Raw genomic sequence first — 24,080 nt, 5'->3', positions numbered from 1 at the left:
TTGCCCCCAAAATGGATAACCTCACATTTGCCCACTCACCTATCCTGTCTAAGTCACCCTGCAGCCTCTTAGCGTCCTCCTCACAGCTCACACCGCCACCCAGTTTAGTGTCATCTGCGAACTTGGAGATATTACACTCAGTTCCTTCATCTAAATCGTTAATGTATATTGTAAAGAGCTGGGGTCCTAGCACTAAGCCCTGCGGCACTCCACTAGTCACTGCCTGCCATTCTGAAAAGGACCCGTTTATCCCGACTCTCTGCTTCCTGTCTGCCAACCAGTTCTCTATCCACGTCAGTACATTACCCCCAATACCATGCGCTTTGATTTTGCACACCAATCTCTTGTGCGGGACCTTGTCAAATGCCTTTTGAAAGTCCAAATACACCACATCCACTGGTTCTCCCTTGTCCACTCGGCTAGTTACATCCTCAAAAAATTGCAGAAGATTCGTCAAGCATGATTTCCCTTCCATAAATCCATGCTGACTTGGACCGATCCTGTCACTGCTTTCCAAATGCGCTACTATTTCATCCTTGATTCCAACATTTTCCCCACTACTGATGTCAGGCTAACCGGTCTATAATTACCTGTTTTCTCTCTCTTTTTTTTAAAAGTGGTGTTACAATAGCTACCCTCCAGTCCATAGGAACTGATCCAGAGTTGATAGACTGTTGGAAAATGATCACCAATGCATCCACTATTTCTAGGGCCACTTCCTGAAGTTCTCTGGGATGCAGACTATCAGGCCCTGGGGATTTATTGGCCTTCAATCCCATCAATTTCCCTAACACAATTTCCCGCCTAATAAGGATATCCTTCAGTTCCTCCTTCTCACTAGACCCACTGTCCCCTATTACATTCGGAAGGTTATTTGTGTCTTTCTTCGTGAAGACAGAACCAAAGTATTTGTTCAATTGGTCTGCCATTTCTTTGTTCCCCATTAGAAATTCACCTGAATCCGACTGCAAGGGACCTACGTTTGTCTTTACTAATCTTTTTCTCTTTACATATTTATGGAAGCTTTTGCAGTCAGTTTTTATGTTCCCTGCAAGCTTCCTCTCGTATTCTATTTTCCCCCTCTTGATTAAACCCTTAGTCCTCCTCTGTTGAATTCTAAATTTCTCCCAGGCAGTCCCTCAAAATCGAGGAAGACCTGTCTCCAATCTAAAAATGAGTTCTTAGGTGACTGATCAGTCCAATACAGGAATTACAGTCTCTGTCACAGGTGGGACAGACAGTCGTTGAAGGATAGGGTGGGTGGGACTGGTTTGCCACATGCTCCTTCTGCTGCCTGCGCTTGATTTCTGCATGCTCTCGGCGATGAGACTCTAGGTGCTCAGCGCCCTCCTGGATGCACTTCCTCCACTTAGGGCTGTCTTTGGCCAGGGACTCCCAGGTATTGGTGGGGATGCTGCATTTTATCAAGGAGGCTTTGACGGTGTCCTTGAAACGCTTCCTCTGCCCACCTGGGGCTCATTTGCCGTGTAGGAGTTATGAGTAGAGCGCTTGCTTTGGAAATCTTGTGTCAGGCATGCGAACAATGTGGCCTGCCCAGCGGAGCTGATCAAGTGTGGTCAGTGCTTCGATACTGGGATGTTGGCCTGGTCAAGGACGCTAACATTGGTGCGTCTGTCCTCCCAGGGGATTTGCAGGATCTTGCGGAGACATTTTTGGTGGTATTTCTCCAGCGATTTGAGGTGTCTACTGCATATAGTCCACATCTCTGAGCCTTACAGGAGAGTGGGTATCACTACAGCCCTGTAGGCCATGAGCTTGGTGGCAGATTTGAGGGCCTGATCTTCGAACATTCTTTTCCTCAGGCGGCCAAAGGCTGTGCTGGCGCACTGGAGGCGGTGTTGAATCTCCTCATCAATGTCTGCCTTGTTGATAAGAGGCTTCCGAGATATGGAAAGTGGTCCACGTTGCCTAGGGCTGCACCATGGATCTTGATGACTGGGGGGTAGTGCTTTGTGGCGGGGTCAGGCTGGTGGAGGACCTTTGTTTTACAGATGTTTAGTGCAAGGCCCATGCTCTCGTATGCCTCAGTGAAGATGTTGATTATGACTTGGAGTTCAGTCTTTGAATGTGTGCAGACGCATCCGTTGTCCGCGTACTGTAGTTCGACGTACACTACATAGACGATTACTGAGTCACAGACCAACTCTGTATCTCTTCTAGCTTTGTGAAGTGCTGCTCAAGATATAGCTCTAACTTCGTTTGAAGACATTCCAGAACAAAGGGCAATTGTATTTCTCATAACTACATTTAGATGATAACAAAATCAAAATACCGCGGATGCTGAAAATCTGGTGGTCTGCTGAATTTGTCCAGCATTGTGCTTTCCGGCGAAGTTTTGGGCCTAGTTTCCACTTCTTGCTCAAAATGGGCGATAGAGATCCGTTTTGGGCGATAGGTGGGCCTCAGATGGGCGATGTGAAGTGGAAAGTCTAGCCCTGTGTGTTTTAATTTCAGATTTCCAGCATTCGCAGTGGTTTGCTTTTGTTTTAGTGCTTAATTCACTGCCACTTTTCTTCCAGGAATGCCCATCTTGAAGAAGATTTTCTTTCCAACGGGATTTCTGCTTGTCTCTTTTACCTTGTGCACCTTATTGCTTTGTGTTTCCCTTCTCGTGTTTGATCAGGTTTCTAATAAAATTCGTTTTCACAGCCACATCTCTTTCCTCAGCAACCGTCTCCGGCTTTGACTTATTCTATGTGGATTCCAACTTAAATTCCACCCTTCATGTTTCAGCTCCACCCTTGTAACTCTGGACCCAATCTTGACTGTGAGTGGTGGGGTAAGAGTTTTGGTCGGGCACGTTTACTGTGCTATCTTGACTCCACAACGTGTGTCTTTATTTTTACAGCGGGTTTCCCGACTGGAAGCCAGTCTGATTGGCAGGCTTGGCTCCCTGTCAGGTGGGGACCACTCCTGAGGAGGCTGCAGCCCAGGAGCCTGCAGCTGGGAATATGGTAGCGTGGCAGGGGTCGCAGATCCCAGTGGGGGGAAGGTGGCCGATATCGTGGGGGATGGCAGATCCTGGGGGAGGGGAGGTGATTTGATCACGGGGGCGGGGGGGGGGGGGGCAAGGTGGTCTGATTGTGGGAGGGGAGGGCGTGGCCTGTCCCAGGGGTGGTTCCAATCACGGATGGGGGTTGGTGATGCCGAGGGCGGGGCACGGTCAAGTCTGATTGGGAGGGGCACAGCAGGGGGTGGGTTTGATGGTAAGCAGGGAAGCAGGACTCAGATGCTGCCTGACCTGATAATTTCCAGCAGTTTTTGTTCTTTTTAAACATATACTATAAACAAATTCACAGGACATTTGTAATTGAATTGAATGGATTCACCTATTGATCAGTTCCAAACACTTTAAATGATCTGTGAGATGGGATCCCCATTCAAGGACAATGGCAACACTTTTGGGTAGATCGGCAACACGGCCATTGCCTGCGCTCGCTGGAGAAATGGTAATGAGATAGATCATAACGTCAATCGGTGTGCAATACTGATTTGATGCATGACCTGCCATTTTCGATATTGCTGCTCCATCAAAGGGACAAGCAACAATTTGCAGGTGACTTGCTTTTTGATTTGTACTGGCTCTGTGTAAGTTTGTGCAACTGTTTGGAACTTTCTACAGCTATTTAAAGTTGGTGAGATGACAGTTGGTGCGAATGGAGAACGCCTTGCTTCTGATTTAAACGGTTCTGCTCACACCACTTTTTCCCAGTCATGGGGCTCTACTTGCAGCCTCGCGCTGGCGTATGACAGGGAGATGAAGCAGAGGCAGCGAAGAAGAGAACAATCTGCTCGCAGAGGGAGGAGGAGGAGGGGCAAGAGGGCTCTCAGCAGGAGGTTTTATCCACCTCGGATCTTCAGAGATGTCCAATGTGCCTGCAATCTTCCAGCCATCACATCAAACGGAGATAAGGGCTATCCGCTCCACATCTGGCTGATGACTCCCCTCCGCAACCCCAGCGCGAGGGCAAGCTCGGGGGCCAACTCTCTGCAGGGTAAATTGGCCCATGAATCGTGCTAACAGACAGGCAAATGAGAATCTGGACTTGGAGGCTATGTTCAGGGAGTCAATGTAGATGCACCACGAGCTCATCAGTGCATTGGCGAGGAACTCAGCGAGCGTCAATGCACTTGCGTTGAGTGTGGTGGAGGCCGCCTCAACCTTGGCATTTGCGGATCGGGAGCCCGTCAAGCCAATCCGTGGTCGATTGCAATGGATGCTCGGTGCCACAAGTGACCATGGGGTCCAAGACACGATAGTGTGAGCCACGGCTGACATGGCAGTAGCCATTGAGCGGCAGGCCGAGACCACACACCTGCATTCTGCCATGTCGTCAGTGCGTGCTAGCATCAATGCGTTATCTGCTCTGATGCAAGGTCAAATTGATGCCATGCAAGCACTGACTGCTGCCATCGTGTCTGGGGCCCCAACAGTCCGAGGAGGTAACGGTGCCGAAGTAGGCCGGCAATCTGCACTGTACCAGATTGCTCCAGATGCTGAGGCTCTGCCCTGGAGGAGTGGCAAGCCGTCGATCCAGATGGAACTGATGTCCTCCTCTCCCGACACTGCCATTCCGCATTTGCACCTGCTGCGGTCTGCACCACAGCCATCCAAGACTGCTGCCACCCATTCTCAGGCGGGGCTGTCAGTAGCCGGACCTTCCAGGCCCAGAGCTGGTCCAGGGTGTTGTGCTAAGCCATCTGTCCTGCCTCCCTCAAGCGACCTTGATGCAGGTATTCAGGACCCATTGAGGAGGATCAGTAGGCAAGGGAGGAAGGTGAGGCATAGTGGTGGGAAATGTCTACGCAAGACCCACTGATCAAAGGTGTGGCCATGGCCCTATGTTGAGAAGGTCTAAAACTTATTCATCTCTTGTATTATTTGAAAGGGTGGGTGCCCCATTTAGTTTTGTTTGAGGGAGTGGGCACTGTTTACATATGTTGTAAAGGTTATTCATGTTAATATTATTTGAAGGGGTGGGTGCCCCATTTTGTTTTCTTTGAGGGGGTGGTGTTTTTGGCATTGTTTGAGGGATGTGTTTGAAATAAAATGTAACGGAGAGGTACCATTATCGTACCTCAATATGCGCTCATTATTAGCTGTATCCCTCAGCACACTGCATTCAAGCAAAGTGTTCCATTATGAGCTGACGCCGAATAGCCCTGCAGCCGACAACATTGGTTGCTGCTGGTCGTCGCTGGCTCCTGTTCCTCCTCCTGATACTTTTATGTTAGAGCCTGTGTCTCCGGTTCTAGAGTTTGATGCAATCTCAAACATGTTATCATGATTTAACTATGAATCTTAAATACTTGAATAATATCTCACCTGAGCCTTCTCTTCAATGTAAAAAATCCCAGGTTTTTCAACCTCTATAGCTCAGATGCCTATAGCTAGCTATCGGTCTAGTTGCCTTTTCCGTACTGCCTCCAATACCTGGATAACCTTGCAGTTATACAAAGACCATTGCCGGAACTTTCAACTTTGCCGGGAAAGTAAAACTGGTGATATCAGAGCGGCTGCACGTTATACACCTCGCCTGATTTACCTTTCCATTGAGGTCAGTCCAATCCGATATTTTATACCGCCTCTGAAGTTCAAAGTTCCGCCCCATAATTGTACACAGCACTCTCAGTGTGACTGCTCTCATTATCCCCTGAGATTTGCACTGTATCCCTCTGGCTATACATTCCAAGATCCAGCCAGTTTTCCTTATTGCTACTGCAGAGTATGCTATTGGTTTCGGTGAGCTATCCACCAATACCATCCAGATCCCTTATTTGTGTCCGGTAGCCTAAAACGAATTAGTTTATATTCATGCCATTCATTTCCCTTCCCTAGACTTACTTCCTTTATGTTTCCACATGAAATGCCATTTTCTGTTCATCAATCCTACCCTCTCCCGATCCCTTTGTGTTTGGTTTGCCTTTTGCTATTGTTTGAGAAATAAACAGGAAGGACTGAGAAGGAGGGTGAATTAGAGTGGGTAAATTCAATGTCAAATCAGTTACAGAAAGAGAAATAGAGGAAAAGAAAGTTTGGATTAAACGCCGTTTGGAGCATGGGCAGGAACATCGGCGGGGGCGGGAAGGTCGGGGCGGATGAGCAGTGAGAGATTGTGGCGGAGGTGCAGCGAATGTTTTTGTGGCGGAGGAGTGGCGAGAGATCGTGGCGGAGGAACGGCGAGAGATCGTGACGGAGGAGCGGCGAGAGATCATGGCGGAGGAGCAGTGAGAGATGTTGCAGTGGTGCGGCAAATGAGGGTACGGGGCCCAGATGTGTCGAGGGCCCGGGGGCAGCATGGGCCAGCCCACACTACAATATGTGTATACACTAGGTCCATGCAGCAGAGCAGGTCTCCAGTCGTCCTGGTTTACCCTTGCCACTGGATAAAGGCCTAGCTCTGTCAAGTCCGTGTGGTGACTGATGTGCAACGATCACCACACATTAAAAAAATCCACGCACAGGCATCTTCCACCCTTTCAATTGGAGTTCAGGACTGGAATATCGGGTCCTTTATTGAAACATCTGTGAACCCATGTGGAAGCAAGTCATCCTCGTTTGAGGGACCGCTTATGATGATGTTCCTCCTCCTGCTCCTCCTCATCCTCTTGAGGTGGGCCAGCAATCTCCACTGGAAAAGCCTGAGCCCTCATGATGGCCAAGTTGTGCAGCATGCAGCACACCACAATGAATAGTGAGACCTGTTGAGGGGAGTATTGAAGGTTGCCTCCAGAGCAGTTCAGGCATCGGAATCGCTGCTTCAGCACCCCTATAGTCTGCTCTATGATATTGTGGATGACAGTATGGCTCTCATTGTAGCGTTCCTCTGGCTCGGAGATGGGGTTGCGGGGGGGTGGGTGGTAGGGGGGGGGCGGGGGGGAGAAGGGTCATTAGCCAGTGACCAGGCCGTATCCCTTGTCCCCGAGCAGCCAGCCTCTGCCTTGCTGTGGTGGCTGAAACAGTCGAGGAATAGTGCTCTACCGTAGGATAAAGGCGTCATGTGCGCTTCCAGGAGAGCGAGCATTGACTGCAAGGATGCGCTGCTTGTGGTCGCACACCGGTTGCACATTTAGGGAGTGGTATCCCTTTCTCTTTCTGAAAACCTCTACATTTTGGAATGGTGCTCGCAAGGCTATGTGCGGGAAGTCAATTGCTCCTTGCATCCTCGGGAAGACCACTATCCTGGCAAACCCACATGCGCGCTCATCCTGTTTCTCCCTGGTCATTGGGAAGGTAATTAAATCTATTTGATGGCTGTACAGAGCCTCTGTGAAGACGCGAATGCAGCTATGTGCTGCTAATTGTGAGACGCAGCATATGTCCCGTGATGCAGCCTGGAAGGAGCTGGAGGCAGAGAAGCTGAGTGCCACCGTGACCTTCACTGTGACGGGCAGCGCAGTCCTGGTGCCAATGTGAGGCTGCAGGTCTTCCCTGCAGGAGCTGGCATATCTCTGTAATGTCCTCCTTTTGGAAGTGCAGCCTTCTAACACAATGCTCTTTGGAGAGGTCCAGGTATGAGCGTTGCCGCCGGTAAAGCCATGAGGGGTATGACCTCCTGCCCCGATGTCTAGGGGCTCTCTTTCAGCCACTGACAAGGCCAACAGCCCTTCTCTCTTCACAATGACTTGCTAGAGCATGTAGAATGTGATGCTGGTGAACAAGTAAAGTTTCAGAAATAAGTTTCTCTCAAGCTCAATTGCTACGTCTGTCTGCTGCTGCAAACTCGGAGGCTACCACCATGCTGTGTGTAAACGTTACACTGACTGACCTCCGAGGGAAGCACTTCCTCATCCCTTTAAGTAGCCACCAGCTAACGACTCTGTAAGCCTGTACCAACCGTTTTCCAGACGTTGTTCTTGGTGGCCGTTAAATGATGTTGATTGGACAAATCAAATTGGCCACGGTAGCCTTGAGGAAGATGGTTTCCCTGAACAGTACGTTGCGGAACCAACCAGGGAGCAGGCTATCTTAGATCTGGTACTGTGTAATGAGACAGGATTAATAAATGATCTTGTAAAGAATCCTCTAGCAAAGACTGATCATAGCATGGTTGAATTCCAAATTCAGTTGGAGGATGAGAAAGTTGGATCTCAAACCAGTGTCCTGAGCTTAAATAAAGGAGACTACAAAAGTATGAAGGCAGAGTTGGCTAAAGTGGACTGGAAAAACAGATGGTTGATAAAAGGATGAGCAAGTTGGGCCTATACTCATTTAAGTTTAGAAGAATGAGAGGTGATCTTATTGAATCATATAAGATGCAGATACAGTGGGGCCTCGACAAGGGAGATGCAGAGATGATGTTCCCACTCATGGGGGAATCTAGAACTGGGGGCATAGATTCAGAATAAGGGCTTTCCCATTTAAAACTGCAATGAGGAGGAATTTCTTCTCTCAGAGGGTTGTAAATCTGTGGAATTCTTTGCTTCAGAGAGCTGTGGAGGCTGGGTCATTGAATATATTTAAGGTGGAGATAGATTTTTGAGCGATAAGGGCGTGAAGGGTTCTGGGGAGCGGGCAGGGAAGTGGAGCTGAGCCCAAGATCAGATCAGCCATGATCTTATTGAATGGCGGAGCTAGCTCGAAGGGCCAAATGACCTACTCCTGTTTCTATTATGTTTCTTTTCTTATAACACACATACTCAATTTGTGGGAATGCTAACAGGCATTGAATGTTTGTCTTTATGAAAATCAAGTAACATACAAGCATGCCAGCTATAGGGAAAGATTCTTATTCAAAAACAAGGCAATTACACAAAATGATAAAGAAGTAACATAAAAGATGATCATAAATATACAAACTAAATAAAGTTGAATGGTGACTTGATGGTCCATTTTAATATGGCATTTCTGATTTTTCAGCAACATTTTGCTTGTCAAGGTTATTGAATGCAGAGACTTTAGCAACTTAGCTGCTTTTCTCAAGGTGATCTAGGTACCAAGACAATTGTTTGCAACATTTACAATTCGTATGGGGACAACTAGTACAACTTTCATAGTGTGTTGCATCTGGACTGTCAGTCCTCATCAAGTTGCCGACTCTGTGCATGAGATCTATTATGTATTCATTTGGTGGAAAGAGAAGCCCAGTAGTATCTTGAGGATGGTGGTCAAACAACATGACTACATTCCAGGCTCGGCTGTACTCTCCACGAACAAGACTGCTACTGATCCCTATTCTATCTGCTAATGCCTGAAGAAAAAAAATGGGTTTAAATTACTTCACTTTGGAAACTATATGAAACAGCAATTTAATTGTTTACTACAAAAGGCAATAGAATTTCTACCTTGAATAGAAGGGCTCTGTGGTAGTAGATTCCTTTCTGAATTTTCCCAATTGGAATGATGTTGGATTTTAATTCAAATTTCAGTTCAGTAATGTGAAATTCCCAGGTGAATTCATGAAGCCGATCCATATGGATAGGTCCACCCATCTTTTCAGCAACAAACCTAGTATTAAAAATTAAACAGGGTAAAAAAACAATTGTCGATTATAGGATGAACAAGGAAAAGGGAAGAGGCCAAGGATAGAACCTTGGAGTACTCTGGATGTTACAATCTAGGGCAGGAGGAGAAGCATGTATACTGACACAGACTAAATACAGACAGATTAAGCGAAAAGAGGCTTGAAGCTCAATTCAATCACTAATTTCTCTAGGTTATTCCAGTTTCATAAGAAGATAGGAATTTGGAGCAGGAGTAGGCTATTTGACCCCTCGAACCTCCTCCGCCATTTAATAAGATCATGGCTGATCTGATCTTGGGCTCAGCTCCTCTTCCCTGCCCGCTCCCCATAACCCTTCACTCCCTTATCGCTCAAAAATCTGTCTATCTTCACCTTAAATATATTCAATGACTCAGCCTCCACAGCTCTCTGGGGCAGAGAATTCCACAGATTTACGACTCTGAGAGAAGAAATTCCTCCTCATCTCAGTTCTAAATGGGCAACCCCTTATTCTTAAACTATGTCCCCTAGTTCTGGATTCCCCCATGAGTGGAAACATCTTCTCTGCATCTACCTTGCCGAGCCCCCTCAGTATCATATGTTTCAATAAGATCACCTCTCATTCTTCTAAACTCCAATGAGTATAGAAACATAGAAAATAGGTGCAAGAGTAGGCCATTTGGCCCTTCGAGCCTGTACCACCATTCAATAAGATCATGGCTGATCATTAACCTCAGTATCCCTTTCCTGCTTTCTCTCCATACCCCTTGATCACTTTAGCCATCAGGGCCATATCTAACTCCCTCTTGAATATATCTAACAAACTGGCATCAACAACTCTCTGCAGTAGAGAATTCCACAGGTTAACAGCTCTCTGAGTGAAGAAGTTTCTCCTCATCTTGGTCCTAAACGGCTTACCTCTTATCCTTAGACTGTGACCTCTGGTTCTGGACTTCCCCAACATCGGTAACATTCTTCCTGCATCTAACCTGTCCAGTCCCGTCAGAATTTTATGTTTCTATGAGATCCCCTCTCATTCTTCTAAACTCCAGTGAATACAGGCCCAGTCGATCCAGTCTCTCCTCATATGTCAGTCCTGCCATCCTGGGAATCAGTCTGGTGAACCTTCGCTCAAAAGCAAGAACGTCCCTCCTTAGATTAGGAGACCAAAACTGAACACAATATTCCAGGTTAGGTCTCACCAAGGCCCTGTACAACTGCAGTAAGATCTCCCTGCTCCTATACTTAAATCCCCTAGCTATGAAGGCCAACATATCATTTGCCTTCTTCACCGCCTGCTGCATCTGCATGCCAACCTTCAATGACTGATGTACCATGACACCCAGGTCTCGTTGCACCTCCCCTTTTCCTAATCTGCAGCCATTCAGATAATATTTTGCCTTCATGTTTTTGCCACCATAGGCCCAACCTATTCAACCTTTCCTCATAAGTCAACCTCCTCATCTCCAGAATCAACCTAGTGAACCTTCTCTGAACTACCTCCAATGCAAGTATATTAGCATGGATAGCAGATTGACTAACAGAAAACAGAGAGTGGTGATAAGTGGGTCATTTTCTGGTTGACAAACAGTAAATAATGGGATGCCACAGGGATCGATGATGGGGCCTCAATTATTTACAATCTATAATAATGACTTGGATGAAGGGACCGACTGTAATGTAGCCAAGTTTGCTGATGATACAAAGATGGGTGGGAAAGCTGAGGACACAAAAAATCTGCAACAGGATATAGATAGACTAAGTGAGTGGGCAAACATTTGGCAGATGGCGTCTATCCTTCCTTAAATAAGGAGACCAAAATTGTATGCACTCTAGGTGTGGCCTCACCAATACTCTGTACAGTTGTAGGAGGAGTTACCTGCTTTTATACTCCATCCCCTTTGCAATAAAGGCCAACATTCCATTTGCCTTCCTGATTACTTGCTGTACCTGCATACTATTTGTGTTTCATGCACAAGGACCCCCAGGTCCCTCTGTACTGCAGCATTTTGTAGTTTCCATTTAAATAATAATTTGTTTTTTTATTTTTCCTGCCAAAATGGATAATCTCACACTTTCCCACATTAGACTCCATCTGCCAAATGTTTGCCCACTCACTTAGCCTATCTATATTCTGTTGCAGATTTTTTTGCGTTCTCCTCACCTTTCCCGCTCATCTTTGTATCATCAGCAAACTTGGCTACATTACAGTCGGTCCCTTCATCCAAGTCATTATTATAGATTGTAAATAATTGAGGCCCCAGCATTGATCCCAGTGGCATCATTTGTCAACCGTTTGTCGATCAGAAAATGACCCATTTATCCCCACTCTATTTTCTGTTAGCCAATCTGCTATCCATGCTAATATATTACCGCCAACCCCGTGAGCTCTTATCTCGTGCAGTAACCTTTTATGTGGCACCTTATCAAATGCCTTCTGGAAATCCAAATACACCACATCCACTGGTTCACCATTATCCACCCTGCTCATTACATCCTCAAAGAACTCCAGCAAATTTGTCAAACATGATTTCCCTTTCATAAATCCATGCTAACTCTGCTTGACTGTATTATGCTTTTCTAAATGTTGTTACTGCTTCCTTAATACGTGGTGAGTACAATGGCTGTGACCCCCCTGCCCTCCCACCTTGAACCCCGGTGGGCCAATGACCCTCCCAGTGCCTGCCCCCAACCAGGCCTCAGACCACCTACCACCAAGGGCGCTACCCAACGCCGGGCCTGCGGCCAGCATCTCGCCGTAGGTAACTAGGCCATATAGCAGTGCCTGGACTCCAGTCGTCTTGAACCCCCTTGCCACTAAATTAAGACCTCGCTCAGCTAAGTCCGTGTGGTAGCCGGTGTGCAACGACCACCCCACGTTAAAAGAACTCACACACAGGCATCTTTCACTCCGTTAACATGAAGTCCGGGACCTTAAACGTCAGGACCCTCATGGACAACCCCAATAGCGACAGGCCGGAACGCCGCACCACCATAGTTGCCCGGGAACTTAGAAGCTTTGATATCGACATCGTCACCCTAAGCGAGAACCGACGAGCAGGGGAAGGCCAGCTCAAGGAACAAGGTGGAGGTTACACCTTCTTCTGGAAAGGGAAACCAGAGGCAGAACGCTGCCTCCACAGAGTCGGCTTCGCAATCAAAAATGAGCTGGTTGACCGCCTCAAAGACTCTCCCTGCGGGTCTACCGAACGCCTCATGACTCTTCGACTTACCCTATCCCAGAACCAGTGCGCCACAGTCATCAGTGCGTACACCCCAACACGTGATGCAACTGATGAGGCCAAAAATGGTTTTTACACCAATCTCTCAAAATCCCTGTCCTGCGCCCCCGTGGGCAACAAACTGATCCTCCTCGGTGACTTCAACACCAGGGTTGGCAAGGACACAGACCTCTGGGGGGGGGGGGGGCGTGATTGGCAGAGAGGGAGTAGGGAAAGCCAACTCCAGTGGTACCCCTCGCCTGACAAAATGGCTAGAACATGACCTTGTCATCACCAACACCTTGTTCCACCAGAGGGACAAATGCAAGGCATCGTGGCAACCCCTCGCTCCAAGCACTGACAGCTGCTCGACTATGTCATCGTCTGAGCCAGGGATCGCAAGGATGTGCGCATCACCCGTGCCATGACAGGAGCCGACGACTGCTGGACAGACCACCGCCTAATCCAATCCATCATCGACATCAACATAGCCCCAAAGTGGAGGGGGCAGCAGAAGCAGTGCCGCAAAAAAGTCAATCTCAGAGCACTTAACGGCCCAGCTAAGAGAGCCCTATACAGCCAGTGCCTCACAGCTAATCTGGCGTGCCTCGACGACCCCAAGACGCAGACTGCCCACAACGCTTGGTCTGCCCTTCAGGCCTCCATAACCAGTGCCTGCAAAGAGACGCTCGTTTACTCAACCAGGAAACACCAGGACTGGTTTGATGAGAATGATCAGGAGATCCGAGAGCTAATAGATCACAAGCGCAGGGCATTTCTGAGCCTTAAACAACAACCCAATGTGGGAGCAGCAAAGCAGCATTACAGACGGCTCATGGCTGAGATCCAACAAAAAACCCGGGACCTAAAGAGCAAGTGATGGATGGAGAAAGCACAGAAGATACAGCAGCTGTCCGACAACCATGATGTGCGAGGATTCTTCATCGCAGTCAAGGTCACCAATGGGCCAAACACCCAAGGCCCCACTCCACTGCTGGCCAAGAACAGGGAAACACTCATCAAGGACACCAAGGTAGTCAGGGCCCGCTGGAAGGAGCACTTCGAAGATCTCAATCGAGACTGCCTTTGACTCGAGTGTTCTCGATTCCATCCTGTGGCATGCTACTCACCGCCACCTCAGTGAGACCTCAACACTGCACGAGGTAGAGAAAGCCATAAGACAGCTTAAAAATAACAAGGCTACAGGTGCGGACGGAATCCCTGCTGAGGCATTGAAGTAAGGTGGAGAGGCACTGCTGGTGCGAATACACGACCTCATCTCTCTCATCTGGAGGGAGGAGAGCATGCCGGGGAATCTCAGAGATGCAGTAATCATGACCATCTTTAAAAAAGGGGACAAGTCCGACTGCGGCAACCACAGAGGCATCTCCCTGCTATCAGCCACTGGGAAAGTCGTCGCTGGAGTCCTCCTCAACAGTTTTCTTCCCGTGGCCGAGGAGCTCCTCCCGGAGTCACAGTGCGGATTTCGGCCCCTACGGGGCACAACGGACATGATTTTTGCAGCGCGACAGCTACAGGAAAAATACAGGGAACAGCGCCAGCCCTTATACATGGCCTTCTTCGACCTTACAAAGGCCTTTGACACTGTCAATTGCGAGGGTCTATGGAGCGTCCTCCTCCATTTCGGATGCCCCCAAAATTTCGTCACCATTCTCCGCCTGCTCCACAATGACATGCAGGCCGTGATCCTTACCAACGGATCCACCACAGACCCAATCCACGTCCAGACCGGGGTCAAACAGGGCTGGGTCATCGCCCCAACCCTCTTCTCATTCTTTCTTGCTGCCATGCTCCACCTCACAGTCAACAAGCTCCCGCTGGAGTGGAACTAAACTACAGAACCAGTGGGAACCTGTTCAACCTGCGCCGTCTCCAAGCCAGATCCAAGACCATCCCAACCTCTGTCGTCGAGCTACAGTATGCGGACGACGCCTGCGTCTGCGCACATACAGAGGCTGAACTCCAGGACATAGTCGACGTATTTACTGAGGCATCCGAAAGCATGGGCCTTACGCTCAACATCCGTAAGACAAAGGTCCTCCACCAGCCTGTCCTCACCACACAGCACTGCCCCACAGTCATCAAGATCCACGGCACGGCCCTGGACACTGTGGACCACTTGCTATGTCTTGGGAGCCTCCTATCAACAAGACAGGCATCGACGACGAGATACAACACCGCCTCCAGTGCAGCCTTCAGCCGCCTGAGGAAAAGAGTGTTTGAAGACCAGGCCCTCAAAACTGCCACAAAGTTCATGGTCTACAGTGCTGTAGTAATACCTGCCCTCCTGTATGGCTCAGAGACATGGGCCATGTACAGTAGACACCTCAAGTTGCTGGAGGAATATCACCAACGATGTCTCCGCAAAATCCTACAAATCCCTGGGAGGACAGGCGCACCAACATCAGCATCCTCATCCAGGCTAACATCCCCAGCATTGAAGCACTGACCACACTCGATCAGCTCCGCAGGGCAGGCCACATAGTTCGCATGCTAGACACGAGATTCCCAAAGCAAGTGCTCTACTCGGAGATCCTTCACGGCAAACGAGCCAAAGGTGGGCAGCAGAAATGCTGCAAGGACACCCTCATAGCTTCCCTGATAAAGTACGACATCCTCACTGACACCTGGGAGTCCCTGGCCCAAGACCGCCCTAAGTGGAGGAAGTGCATCCGAGAGGGTGCTGAGAACCTCGAGTCTCAGCGCCGAGAGCATGCAGAAATCAAGCGCAGGCAGCGGAAAGAGCGTGTGGCAAACCAGTCCCACCTACCCCTTCCCTCAACGACTATCTGTCCCACCTGTGACAGAGTCTGTGGCTCTCGTATTGGACTATTCAGCCACCAAAGAACTCACTTCAGGAGTGGAAGCAAGTCTTCCTCAATTCTGGGGCACTGCCTATGATGATGATGATGATGATGATGAATGGATTCCAGCATTTTACCAACGACAGATGTTAGGCTAACTGCTCTATAGTTGAGAATGTGGGAAAATGTATAGAGACAGTGAAATTGAACAAAGGATTCATGGAAGAATAGCCTTAAGAATGTCAGACAGCAAATGTTACAACATTGGCAGAAATAAAAGACTGGCTCAAGGTCTTGCTAAGTCACACCAGTAAATTTGAAACATTAACAAAGGTGAGAAAGGCTCTGAAAGGCTCTTTGTGTAAAAAACAGTTGAACAATTGCTGCTACACATAACTACAGCCCATACGTAATTGGGCCAGGAAGGCCAGATGTCGGCTCATGAGTGGACAAAGGGAAGGAGGGATCATAAGGGGATAGGGTGAACTGAATGTCACTCAAATTGTATCATGTACTGGAAATATATAACCGTTGCGCCCCTACATTGTAACGTGACTTGTCCGTGGGGAGTGAGTGCACTCTATAGGGAGAGCATTCCTTCGTTCTGATAAGTCCCGGCCGGTGAAACAAAAGAATAAAGTCTGCTTTTTATAAGCGGCAACGGTGTTCGACTCAGTGAATTCGCTGAACCAGATTGAGGGAAAAGAATCCGTATTAACATAGTTTCCTGCTTTCTGTGTGCCTCCTTTATTAAATAGGGGCATTACATTTGCATTTTTCCAATTCGCTGGATCCTCTCCAGAATCCAGGGAATTTTGGTAGATTACAACCAATGCATCCACTATCTCCGTAGCCACTTCTTTTAAAACCCTAGGATGCAAGCCATCAGGTCCAGGGGACTTGTCCGCCTTTAGTCCCATTATTTTACTTAGTACTTTTTCTCTAGCGATAGTGATTGTTTTAAGTTCCTCCCTCCCTATAGTCACTTGATTATCTATTATTGAGATATTTTTAGTGTTCTCTACCGTGAAGACCGATACAAAATATTTGTTCAAAGTCTTGGTCATTTTCCTGTTCCCCATTATTAATTCCCCAGTTTCATCCTCCAAGGGACCAACATTTACTTTAGCTACTCTCTTCCTTTTTATTTACTTGTAGAAGCTCTTACCAACTGTTTTTATATTTCTTGCTAGTTTACTCTCATACTCTATCTTCCCTCCCTTTATAATTTTTTTAGTTGTCCTTTGCTGGTTTTTTAAAAATTCCCAATCCTCTGGCCTCCCACTAATCTTGTCAACTTTGTATGCCATTTTTTTCAATTTGATACCATCCTTTACTTCCTGAGTTAACCATGGATGGTTCTCCCTTCTCTTAAAGTCTTTCCTTCTCACTGGAATATATTTTTGTTGAGTTATGAAATATCTCCTTAAATGTCTGCCATTGTTTATCAACCGTCTTGCACTTTAATCTATTTTCCCAGTCCACTTTAGCTAATTCGGCCTTCATGCTTTTGCAATCGCCTTTATTTAAGATCAGGATACTGGTTTGAGATCCAATTTTCTCACCCTCCAACTGAATTTGAAAGTCAACCATGCTATGGTCACACTTTCCTAGAGGATCCTTTACTATGAGAGCATTTATTAATCATGTCTCATTACACAGTACCAGATCCAAGATAGTCTGTTCCCTGGTTGGTTCCACAATGTACTGTTCAAGGAAACCATCTCAAATTCATTCTGTGAACTCTTCCTCAAGGCTACCTAGGCCAATTTGATTTGTCCAATCAATATGAAGATTAAAATCGCCCATGATTATTGCCGCACCTTTCTTGCAAGCTTCCATTATTTATTTATATTTGTCCAACAGTGTAGCTACTGTTAGTGGGCCTATAGAGTATAAGAACATAAGAAATAGGAACACGAGTAGGCCATACGGCCCCTCGAGCCTGCTCCGTCATTCAATAAGCTCATGGCTGATCTGATCATGGACTCAGCTCCACTTCCCCGCCTGCTCCCTATAACCCCTTTCCCCTTATCGTTTGAGAAACTGTCGATTCCTGTCTTAAATTTATTCAGTGTCCCAGCTTCCACAGCTCTGTGAGACAGCGAATTCCACAGATTTACAACCCTCTGAGAGAAGAAATTCCGCCTCATCTCTGTTTTAAATCAGCGGCCCCTTATTCTAAGATCATGCCCTCTAGTTGTAGTCTCCCCCATCAGTAGAAACATCTCTGCATCCATTTTGTCAAGACCCCTCATAATCTTATATGTTTTGATAAGATCACCTCACATTCTTCTGAATTCCAATGAGTAGAGGCCCAACCTACTCAACCTTTCCTAATAAGTCAACCCCCTCATCCCCGGAATCAACCTAGGGTACAGCAGTTATCATGGGCGACTTTAATCTACATATAGATTGGGCTAACCAAACTGGTAGCAATATGGTGGAGGAGGATTTCCTGGAGTGTATTAGGGATGGTTTTCTAGACCAATATGTCGAGGAACCAACTAGCGGGCTGGCCATCCTAGACTGGGTAATGTGTAATGAGAAAGGACTAATTAGCAATCTTGTTGTGCGAGGCCCCTTGGGGAAGAGTGACCATAATATGGTAGAATTCCTTATTAAGATGGAGAGTGACAAAGTTAATTCAGAAACTAGGGTCCTGAACTTAAGGAAAGGTAACGTTGATGGTATGAGGTGCGAATTGGCTAGAATAGACTAGCAAATGATACTTAAAGGGTTGACGGTGGATAGGCAATGGCAAACATTTAAAGATCACATGGATGAACTTCAACAATTGTACATCCCGGTCTGGAGTAAAAATAAAACGGGGAAGGTGGCTCAATCGTGGATAACAAAGGAAATTAAGCATAGTGTTAAATCCAAGGAAGAGGCATATAAATTGGCCAGGAAAAGCAGCCAACCTGAGGACTGGGAGAAATTTAGAATTCAGCAGATGGGGACAAAGGGTTTAATTAGGAGGGGGAAAATAGAGTATGAGAGGAAGCTTGCTGGGGATATAAAAACTGACTACAAAAGCTTCTATAGATATGTGAAGAGAAAAACATTAGTGAAGACAAATGTAGGTCCCTTGCAGTCAGAATCAGGTGAATTTATAATGGGGAACAAAGAAATGGCAGGCCAATTGAAGAAATACTTTGGTTCCGTCTTCACGAAGGAAGACACAAATAACCTTCCGGAAATACTAGGGGACTGAGGGTCTAGTGAGAAGGAGGAACTGAAGGAAATCCTGATTAGTCAGGAAATTGTGTTCGGGAAATTGATGGGATTGAAGGCCGAAACATCCCCAGGGCCTGATAGTCTGCATCCCAGAGGACTTAAGGAAGTGGCCCTAGAAATAGTGGATGCATTGGTGATCATTTTCCAGCAGTCTATCGTCTCTGCATTAGTTCCTATGGACTGGAGGGTAGCTAATGTAACACTAATTTTTAAGAAAGGAGGGAGAGAGAAAACAGGAAATTATAGACTGGATAGCCTGACATCAGTAGTGGGGAAAATGTTGGAATCAATTATTAAGTATGAAATAGCAGCGCATTTGGAAAGCAGTGACAGGATCGGTCCAAGTCAGCATGGATTTATGAAAGGGAAATCATGCTTGACAAATCTTCTAGAAGTTTTGGAGGATGCAACTAGTAGAGTATACAGGGGAGAACTAGTGGATGTGGTGTATTTGGACTTTCAAAAGGCTTTTGACAAGGTCCCACATAAGAGATTGGTGTGCAAAACTAAAGCACATGGTATTGGGGGTAATGTATTGACGTGGATAGAGAACTGGTTGGCAGACAGGAAGCAGAGAGTCGGGATAAATGGGTCCTTTTCAGAATGGCAGGCAGTGACTAGTGGGGTGCCACAGGGCTCAGGACTGGGACCCCAGCTATTTACAATATACATCAATGATTTAGATGAAGGAATTCAGTGTAATATCTCCCAAGTTTGCGGATGACACTAAGTTGGGTGGCAGTGTGAGTTGCGAGGAGGATGCTATGAGGCTGCAGAGTGACTTGGATAGGTTAGGTGAGTGGTCAAATGCGTGGCAGATGAAGTATAATGTGGATAAATGTGAGGTTATCCACTTCGGTGGTAAAAACAGAGACAGACTATTATCTGAATGGTGACAGATTAGGAAGGGGGAAGGTGCAGCAAGACCTGGGTGTCATGGTACATCAGTCATTGAAGGTTGGCATGCAGGTACAGCAGGCGGTTAAGAAAGCAAATGGCATGTTGGCCTTCATAGCGAGGGGATTTGAGTACAGGGGCAGGGAGGTGTTGCTACAGTTGTATAGGGCCTTGGTGAGGCCACACCTGGAGTATTGTGTACAGTTTTGGTCTCCTAACTTGAGGAGGACGTTCTTGCTATTGAGGGAGTGCAGCGAAGATTCACCAGACTGATTCCCGGGATGGTGGGACTGACCTATCAAGAAAGACTGGATCAGCTGGGCTTGTATTCACTGGAGTTCAGAAGAGTGAGAGGGGACCTCATAGAAACGTTTAAAATTCTGATGGGTTTGGACAGGTTGGATGCAGGAAGAATGTTCCCAATGTTGGGGAAGTCCAGAACCAGGGGTCACGGTCTAAGGATAAGGGGTAAGCCATTTAGGACCGAGATGAGGAGAAACTTCTTCACCCAGAGAGTGGTGAACCTGTGGAATTCTCTACCACAGAAAGTAGTTGAGGCCAATTCACTAAATATATTCAAAAGGGAGTTAGATGAAGTCCTTACTACTCGGGGGATCAAGGGGTATGGCGAGAAAGCAGGAAGGGGGTACTGAACTCATTGAATGGCGGTGCAGGCTAGAAGGGCTGAATGGCCTGCTCCTGCACCTATTTTCTATGTTTCTATGTTTCTATGTCCCGCTGTACTGCGGCACTTTGCAATCTTTCTCCATTTAAATAATAACTTGCTCTTTGATTTTTTCTGCCAAAGTGCATGACCTCACACTTTCCAACATTATACTCCATCTGCCAAATTTTTGTCCACTCACTTAGCCTGTCTATGTCTTTTTGCAGATTTTTTGTGTCCTCCTCACACATTGCTTTTCCTCCCATCTTTGTATCGTCAGCAAACTTGGCTACGTTACATTCAGTCCCTTCTTTCAAGTCGTTAATGTAGATTGTAAATAGTTGGGGTCCCAGCACTGATCCCTGCGGCACCCCACTAGTTACTGGTTGCCAACCAGCGAATGAACCATTTATCCTGACTCTCTGTTCTCTGTTAATTAGCCAATCCTCTATCCATGCTAATATATTACCCCCAACCCTGTGAACTTTTATCTTGTGCAGTAACCTTTTATGTGGCACCTTGTCAAATGCCTTCTGGAAGTCCAAATACACCACATCCACTGGTTCCGCTTTATCCACCCTGTTCATTATGTCCTCAAAGAACTCCAGAAAATTTGTCAAACATGACTTCCCCTTCATAAATCCACGCTGACTCTGCCTGACCGAATTTTGCTTGTCCAAATGTCCTGCTACTGCTTCTTTGATAATGGACTCCAGTGACTTGTTCCCCCTATTATTTCTTATCTCCACCCAAATTGATTGTATATCTTGATCTTCTGAGCCAATATCATTTCCTTGGATACATGTCGAAGTGTATCTGATTATATCTTGCATATTCACAAAACAACTTCCACAGTTTCAATGTGGGATTCATGAGAAGAATTTCCTTTTTTTCTAATACTCCACTTTTTCTAATGTCTTTAAAATATATCAGAATTTCAGGCCGCGGTTTCCCCTGTCGAGGAGGGAGAAAGGTGGGCGACATTGGGGGCGGTTTTGAACCCCGCTCCTGGTTCCATGTCAGCTTTTCCCACGACTTTCCCCTGATTGGGCTTGTTAAGCCACCCTACAAGGTTCCTGGCCAAATAAAAGGAAGCAGGTCTGATGATTTTATTTGATGATGCAGCATCAGCTGGTTTCATTAAAGGGACCATGTCCACATTCATTTTGACTGTTGTCTATCAATGTTCTGCAGCACTGAGTTGCTGTAAACACTGACAAGCACTGCACTAAGGTGCACAGCTGCACTCAAGCTCTCCCATGGCTCTCTCCATATACTTATGGAGGGAGTCACAGCACGCAGGGAAGTTCTCTTCTCTTCCAGTGGGCGGAAGAGAACTTCCCAGGACACCAACGCAGCCTGGTTGCACTTTGCACTGGAGGACACAAGCAGAGATGTCGTCAGGAGGGCCTGGCTGCAGTGGCGCAAACCGTTCAATGATCTCAGTAGATCACGAAATGTTACACCAAAGCCACACTCAACCTCATCCTGCTGTACCATTTATCACATACCCATCACTCTTCCCTACCGTACTCCTGCACATCCTTACTCACCCCAACTTACCTTGCACCTCCACCTCTCTATCTACATTATCACGCCCCCATCTCACTAAGCACCCCTCACACTCACCCTCATCCTTGTCCAATCATACCAACTAACAACACACAAGGTTAGGCACTTGGATCTTTTATCCAATATTCATGTAAAGTTTCTGTTAATGTGTTGTCAAACATTGAAATCTTTATTTTTAACACTTTGCCTTCTAGGACAGATTTGTGTGCTCCTTTGGAAGTGGCTTAATGAGTTGTAGTGAATGATGAGACATAACAGTACCCCCCGCAATGGTGATGAGTGCAACAGGAATGGCTTGGGCATTGTAGAGATGCTTTATGGTGTTGGCATGGGATGGTGCCAACCTGGCGCATCTTGTGGCAGCCAGGGTATACAGCGTCAAGTGAAGTAAATGTGGCCATGGTGAGCCATCCCTGGTCTCCCGGGCAGCAATGTGGTCATGTGCTGATGCCCGGTGTCTTGTGGAACATCTGTTGTTGTTGTTGGTGTTGTTGGTGATGCTGGTGATGTTGGTGTTGGAGCTGATCTTGGTGGGATTTTTTTCACCGATGCTGTTGGAAAAATGGAAGCTGAAGTTGAGATGACAGAAGCGATATCAATGGTGAGAGAGGTTGCTTCAAAGAGGTGACACTGGATAAAGAGTTCACTCCAAACACTTCCAACCTTCCTAAAGCTGAAAAGTGTCTTCCAAATCCTGATGGCTCTAGCTTCTAACATTGGAAAGTGAACACCTGTGAAATGGTAGCTTTTATACCACTTTTGCAGCAGTTAGCTATTGAAAGCAATGGTGAGTTGTTGAAAACCCAACCTATTTACCTGACGTGATCCCCAAGTGATGTGAACAAAGTTTAAAAAAATGGTTAGTAGTTGGTTCAATTACCTTTAAACACCCTCTTAACTATTTCAATTGGCTCACCTGCCATTTAGTGTCGGGTCGATAAAGTGTAGGCAGACCCGGCACTTGGGAAACTTTAATAGAGGCGGGTTCAGAGCTGGATATTGACAACGGACCCGCCTCCGAAACTGCCCTCTGAGCGTCGGCAAAATCCAGCCCTCAGTGTGGAGATTTACACTATGATTGACTTGTGACTGCAGCTACTTGTACTCCTCTATCTCTCTATGGTGTTCAACACAGTGGAACACTCCAATTTCCTCTGAAGTCCCTCTGCGATCGTTCGCGTCCACAAGACTGCTCATGCTTGGTTCCAGTCCTACCTGTCCCAACATGCCCAACAAATCTCCAGCATTTGCTTCCCATCCTGTCTTAGGCAGTAACATTCAGCGTACCCAAAGGTTCCACCATTGGCCTCTTCCTTTTGCTCATTCATGTTACCTCTTGGTAACGGTAGCATAGTGATTATGTCGAGACTCCCAAAGCAAGCGCTCTACTCGGAACTCCTTCATGGCAAACGAGCCAAAGGTGGGCAGAAGAAACGTTACAGGGACACCATCAAAGCCTCGCTAAAACAGTGCAACATCCCCACTGACACCTGGGAGTCCCTGGCCAAAGACCGCCCTAAGTGGAGGAAGTGCAACCGGGAGGACGCTGAGCACCGCGAGTCTCACCGCCGAGAGCATGCAGAAATCAAGTGCAGGCAGCGGAAAGAGCGTGCGGCAAACCTGTACCACCCACCCTTTCCCTCAACGACAGGGACTGTGGTTCTCGTATTGGACTGTTCAGCCACCTAAGGACTCATTTTAAGAATGGAAACAACTCTTCCTCGATTCCAAGGGACTGCCTATGATGATGATGGTTACGTTACGGGACTAGTAATCATAAGAACATAAAAAATAGAAGCAGGAGTAGGCCATTTGGCCTCTCGAGCCTGCTCCGCCATTTAATAAGATCATGGCTGATCTGATCATGGACTCAGCTCCACTTCCCTACCCGTTCCCCATAACCCTTTACGCGCTTATTGCTCAAAAATCTGTCTATCTCTGCCTTAAATATATTCAGTGACCCTCCACAGCTCTCTGGGGCAGAGAATTCCATAGATTTATAACCCTCTGAGAGAAGAAATTCCTCCTCATCTCAGTTTTAAATGGGCAGCCCCTTAATCTAAGACCATGTCCCCTAGTTTAAGTTTCCCCTATGAGTGGAAATATCCTCTCGGCATCCACCATGTCGAGCCCCTTCATCTTATAAATTTCAAGAAGATCACCTCTTAGTCTTCTGAACTCCAATGTGTATAGGCCC

At 47.0% G+C, this 24,080-nt stretch overlaps 1 protein-coding gene across 6 annotated transcripts in view; it reads right to left on the bottom strand.

Annotated features, from left to right (window-relative positions):
* Positions 1-8,825: 8,825 nt before the first annotated feature.
* armc3 (armadillo repeat containing 3) overlaps positions 8,826-24,080 on the bottom strand; it is a 350,931-nt gene continuing 335,676 nt past the window's right edge. For all 6 annotated transcript variants that reach the window (XM_070881406.1, XM_070881407.1, XM_070881408.1 and 3 more), the window contains 2 exons: positions 9,307-9,469; positions 8,826-9,212 (listed from right to left, as the gene is read on the bottom strand). In XM_070881406.1, coding sequence (XP_070737507.1) covers positions 8,928-9,212; positions 9,307-9,469 — 448 coding nt within the window. In that variant the 3' untranslated portion in view covers positions 8,826-8,927. The remainder of the gene's footprint in view (positions 9,213-9,306; positions 9,470-24,080) is intronic.

Source organism: Pristiophorus japonicus, chromosome 5, assembly GCF_044704955.1.
Source record: "Pristiophorus japonicus isolate sPriJap1 chromosome 5, sPriJap1.hap1, whole genome shotgun sequence".
NCBI classification, from domain to species: Eukaryota; Metazoa; Chordata; class Chondrichthyes; family Pristiophoridae; genus Pristiophorus; species Pristiophorus japonicus.
Note: the sequence above shows the minus strand (reverse complement) of the source record. Positions and strands in the feature narration are given on the sequence as shown.